This window comes from Salvelinus namaycush, chromosome 8, assembly GCF_016432855.1.
Source record: "Salvelinus namaycush isolate Seneca chromosome 8, SaNama_1.0, whole genome shotgun sequence".
In the NCBI taxonomy this organism is placed as follows: Eukaryota; Metazoa; Chordata; class Actinopteri; order Salmoniformes; family Salmonidae; genus Salvelinus; species Salvelinus namaycush.
The window spans coordinates 32,207,472-32,213,488 of NC_052314.1; the positions used below are offsets into that span (position 1 = coordinate 32,207,472).

General features: G+C 42.2%; 1 protein-coding gene across 1 annotated transcript in view; it reads left to right on the forward strand.

Moving 5' to 3' along the window:
* Positions 1-5,753, forward strand: part of LOC120052100 (KICSTOR complex protein SZT2-like) — a 110,614-nt gene extending 104,861 nt beyond the window's left edge. Inside the window, exons 71-73 of the mRNA XM_038998952.1 lie at positions 648-758; positions 3,685-3,753; positions 3,905-5,753. Coding sequence (XP_038854880.1) covers positions 648-758; positions 3,685-3,753; positions 3,905-4,048 — 324 coding nt within the window. The 3' untranslated portion in view covers positions 4,049-5,753. The remainder of the gene's footprint in view (positions 1-647; positions 759-3,684; positions 3,754-3,904) is intronic.
* The last annotated feature ends 264 nt before the right edge of the window (positions 5,754-6,017 follow it).

Below are 6,017 nucleotides of genomic sequence, written 5' to 3' on the forward strand. Positions count from 1 at the left end.
CAGGGATCTCAGCAATTATCAACAGGAAAGTCCTAATTTAAAAACCCAAACGTACTATTTATATAAAGAAAAAAGAAGTGGAATGGAAACTTCACTGCCAGCGAGCTGAGAGAACAGATTAAGAGTGTGTAGTAAAGTATGCACATTGTGAACTGAGTAGGCTCTACAGCATTGCAGGGGTCGCCGTTGAAAAGCTGCCTACAGCTCACCCCCCCCCCCCGCTTTGCCTTCCCTCCCGATCCTCTACTCTGCCTGCATCAATTGCTGCTATTTATAATGTATGCCAGGGAATCACAGATTCTCAGCCAAGAAATGTTTTATACATTTTAGATTCAAAGCCAGCTTAGTAATTGGATGTGTACTATTTCTGCATTTTTAATTTGGAAGGTAATATCGAGAAGACTTTGAAAGATCTTTACTTTTATCTTAATTCCTAATGTATCCTTTGTCAGTGTGTGTAGGCTAATTGTTCCTCCAGTTTCAGCAATAGTTCTTGTGTAGCTGAAGCGGGTTTGTATGTGGGTGGTAACTGGTAGGGTCAAGCCATTTCTTTATCTGTAGTTCAGAAGCCTGATGAATATTTTCGGGTCGAAATGTTGAACAATAACACTTTTTTAAAAGCTTTGTGTCCTCTCTCTCGGTTCCAGGACTGTTTCCTAACCATGAGTCCCAGCTGGTACCAGAGTCTGATCAAAGTGCTGCTGACTCGATTCCCTCAGAGCTGCCGACACTTTGATGACAGTGGCATTCAGTATCTGGTAAGAACAAAACAACTAATATAACGTATAAAATATAAACACTACAAGAACATGTAAAAGCTACAACTCCACAATCACAGTAGAATTCAAATTGTTTGTCAAAATAGGTTCCAGAGTGCGGCCTTCAGAGCTCAACCACCACTAAATCAACGTCATGTTCAGTAGGACACACGTAGCAAAATCTGCAATGGAAAACCTATCAAAACTTTTCTCCCTACTGAACACAGCCCATCACAGTATATTATGAGGTGCCCCCCCCCCCCCCTATTTCTGACAATATATAAATAGCTCTCTAAGTTCTGCAATGACTGACATGACAAGAGGAAACCTACTGATGCACTACCCAATTTCGAAATTGCACCTTGTGCATTCAACTATTACAACTGTCAAGAGTAAGTTGAAAGCCTGACTTTCAAAAAGAACAAACAATTGCATTTGTTCATCTCCCCCTACCTCTCCGCACCCAAAAGTTTGGGAACCACTGGACTATAGCACCACCAGCTACTGCACCTCCAGCTGATTCAATGTGACCCAGAATATAATGCAGATTAACAGGGGAAAGCACCCCACTAAGCAAATGAATTATCCCCTCTTCTCTACTCCACATTCAATGATTCCATCCGCCTCAAGCCAAACTGTATCGTGACACTGCATGCAACAACATCAAAACTACCGGGTGCCTCTATCAAAGTTCCCATCGCTCAGTCATTGGACTCAACTGTTTATTATATGCATTCAAGACAAATATTATATCAATCTATATGTGTAATATTCAATAATGAATTCCCTCCCTCCATCCCCTATTTGATTTCAATGGATTTTGAAGGTCAACTTTTTATACTGAATAAAAATATAATCACAGCATGTAAAGTGTTGGTCCCATGTTTCATAAGCTGAAATAAAAGATCCCAGAAATCTTCCATACGCACAAAAAGCTTACTTAAAATTTGTGGGCTCATTTGCTTACATCCCTGTTAGTGAGCATTTCTCCTTTGCCAAGATAATCTGTCCACCTGACAGGTGTGGCATATCAAAAAGCTGATTAAACAGCATGGTCACTACACAGGTGCAACTTGTCCTGGGGACAATAAAAGGCCACTCTAAAATGGGCAGTTTTGTCACACAACACAATGCCACAGATGTCTGAAGTTTTGAGGAAGCGTGCATTTGGCATGCTGACTGCAGGAATGTCCACCAGAGCTGTTCCCAGATAATTTTATGTTCATTTCTCTACCATAAGCTGCCTCCAATGTTGTTTTGTAGAATTTGGCAGTATGTCCAACCGGGCCTCACAACCGCAGACCACGTGTAACCACGCCAGCCTACATTCGGCATCTTCACCTGCGGTATCGTCTAAGACCAGCCACCCGGACAGCTGATAAAACTGTGGGTTTGCACAGTGAAGAATTTCTGCACAGCCTGCCAGAAACCGTCTCAGGGAAGCTCATCTGCGTGCTTGTCATCCTCACTGGGGTCTTGACCTGACTGCAGTTCGGCATTATAACCGACTTCAGTGGGCAAATGCTCACCTTCGATAGCCACTGTCATGCTGGAGAAGTGTGCTCTTCACTGATGAATCCCGGTTTCAACTGTACCGATGGCAGACAGCATGTATGGCGTCGTGTGGGCGAGTGGTTTGCTGATGTCAATGTTGTGAACAGAATGCCTCATGGTGGCGGTGGGGTTATGGTATGGGCTACGGACAACCAACACAATGGCATTTTATCGATGGCAAGATCCTGAGGCCCATGGCTGTGCCTTTCATCTGCTTCCATCACATGTTTCAGCATGATACTGCACGGCTCCATGTTGCAAGGATCTGTACACAATTCCTGGAAGCTGAAAATGTCCCAGTTCTTCCGTGGCCTACATACTCACCAGACATGTCACCCATTGAGCATGTTTGGGATGCTCTGGATTGAGGTGTACAACAGCGTGTTCCAGTTCCTGCCAATTTCCAGCAACTTCGCACAGCCATCGAAGAGGAGTGGGACAACATTCCACAGGCCAAAATCAACAGCCTGAACAACTCTATGTGAAGGAGATGTGTCGCGCTACATGAGGGAAATGGTGGTCACACCAGAAACTGACCGGTTTTCTGATCCATGCCCCTACCTTTTTATTTTTGGGGGTATTTGTGACCAACCGATGCATATCTGTATTCACAGTCATGTGAAATCCATAGATTAGGGCCTAATGAATTTATTTCAATGGACTGATATCCTTATATGAACTGTAACTCAGTAAAATTGTTGAAATTGTTGCGTTTTATATTTTTGTTCAGTTCTACTGGACTAATCCGTTATAAGGAACTGCCTCAAGTCACCTTGAACTTTTCTAAATGAAACTCAGCTGTTTCTCTCAGGCTTCTAACTTTCATTGGTAACAGGGGAGAAAAATAACTATTGAGTGTGAAGAAGGCAGAAAGAAAGAAAATGGTCTGTTCAAACATGTAAAATTGTGAGACCTCTGCAGTTTGGAAGAAGGGTTTTGACATTGTGTAAAAATGTGAAGCGTGGCTCTCAAGGGGGATTATGGGAGTCTTGTGGGGAATTTTCATCTCCTCTTCTGTGTCAAGAGGTTATTCTCTACTTAATATGGTAATTGAGAGAGTTGAGATCAAAAGAACATCCCCCTGACTTTTTCTCTTCTGGAGATGTTCCGCCCTAGTACTGTAGTTGGTGACATAAACTCAACCTCTCCCTCCCTCCCTAGCAAACGACACACACACAATAACTTTTTGGTTCCAGAGGGAAAAAGACTAAAACAGCTCAAACACAAGATCCCATCCATCTATTAACTGTAGGCAGCCACCTATTTTTGTTCCAAGTTATATGGTGTGGAATAAGGGGGGATGGAATTTTAAGTAAGTCATTATAGCTTGAAATAAACAGTTGCCCTGCAATTCTCTTATTTTCTCTTTCAGGCTGTCCTAAACCAGAAATTCACTGACTGCTTTGTTCTGGTCTTCCTTGACACTAAGGCAGGAAAAACGGTGAGTAATTGTGATGTCTGCCCCTTGTTATGCTCTCACTCTTAAAATCCCATTTATATTATTATATAGCTTCTCCAATACTGTGTATGAATTCCTTATAAGCTATAACATGAGATGACATTTTCAATTTATCTTTGTTGCCTCCCACCAGAGCCTCAAGGTTGTGTTTAGGGAGCCGTTGCCATCCCAACCGCAGCCTAGCAGCAGCCCCCCACCCCAGCTGGTGTCCATGTACCATCATCTGGAGTCTGTGATCAACACAGCCTGCTACAACCTTTGGACCGGTTTGCTCTAGGGCTGGAGGGCCAATCAGGACCAGGCATGCCTCAGAGAAACGGAGCTGCTGGGAGGTGTAGTTCCAGACAGGCGGCTTCCTTTATAGGCCGCCTTGACTTGTGGGACACCAAAAAAGGATGTTATCGTTGAAAAGTGCTGAACCAGCGAATCAGAGAGAGAGTTCGCAAAAGATATTCGGAGGAACTATACACACTATTGCACACAAAGGTTCTTCTTTATCAGACAGTGTATGTGCCCTATAGTGACTGAAAATACATTTTTACTTTACTCTCAACACAGAATGTAAGTTGAGTTGAACCAGAGACAGGCTTTGGCTGAACTCTTTCCTGCCAGTTGTGGGTGTTGACATGCCCTCTGCAGTGGACGTTGGGCCTCACAGACAGAGGTCACTTTACAAACGCTTTGCTTTGAGGCTCAGGTGAACACTACCTCACAATGACAGAATCCGATTGAAGAAGATTTAGCTTTTTGCACTGAACAGTGCACCAGATCAAAACAGGGAAGTTATGCAATTTGCCCCCATTTCAATGCCAACTTTCTGGGCCCATTCCTCATTGACTTGGAGGTCAGTGGTGGTAGGGTAGAATGAAAGGGGGATGAGACTTTCAGTCTAGTTTGATCTAAAGCCAAACTTCTGTATGTAATCTCAGCCATGTTCCCATTCAGCTTCTACTTCTAATGAGAGATCATCTACAATACATGTACAGCTAACCTGAAGTGGATCTCACTCCCCAACCAACTGAATTGGACTGTAAACAAGTCACTATTGTGCAACCAAGTGTTGGGAAATTAGATTCTATTCTCCAACTCGTAACCCATTTATCATTGTAGGTGTTCAAATCCTATGAACACGAATATGTGAAGTTATTTCTCTCGGATACTGTGCCTTGCGAAGGTACAGGACGAGATGCTTAAGATCGCCACTGCACACAATCCAGTGAATCCGCAGTCTTGAGTCTTCTGCGGAGGTGAAAGATTGCTGCCATTTCAGTCTGAAATATTGGGTAATAGATTTTTTCCCCTCTTCCCATTGTATCCTAACTGTCAAACCTGCTACCCAATTTGCCCTACTGCCATTTCTTCATCCTAGAAGTGCCTTAGTTTTTTATGTTTTATTTCTTAACAATGCTACCAGAGCAGTTTTATTGTTATTGCATCAATCGTGCAAGTGGAATTTCTGGAAAATGCAATTGGACTGCTAACTAGCTACATTCGGACAGGCTTGAGGGTATCGCTGGTCTCTGTTTACAAAGATATGGAGTGTTGGGTGGACATACTGTAGGAGCCAGCTTGTGTACAACATTGTAATATCACACACACACACATCAGTTCAGAGATGTCATTGCAATACATTATGACTTCAGATGGCCTTAACGTTTGTACACATTTCGATGGAAGGAAACCAAATGTTTCAAGATTGTTTAAAGTTCCTTATTAAAAAGGAATGAAGGAAATTGGAATGTTAATAATAATAATAATGGATTTCTGAGTAAGGTGAATTGTGTCTGTAGAGATGTTTCTTTGTTTTGAAGGTAAGAACACTGGATTTGGAATAATTCAAGATAATGTTAACAGTTAGGCCAGCTATAGCAACAGTATAAGCATTCTGAAACTGTAATATAATCTGAAACTTGTATATGTACATTATGTATATACAGATGGATTTGTATGATATGCTACAATAAACCTTATGGTATATTCAAGTGTGTTTTAACAGTAACTTGACAGATGTAAGTATGGTACTACTGTATACATGTGTGCGTTGTGCAATGTTAGGGACTGAGAGTGGAGTGAAGAGAGAGTGTGGTACAAACACAGGACTTTATTGTACAAAAGTAAATTAAAAAGACAATGAAAAAATACATATTGGCTTACAAAGGATCTGATCATACTGCTTGCTGCTCAGCACACATTCAAAACATCAATGAGGACCTCCCGAGTGGCGCAGTGGTCTAAGGCACTGCATT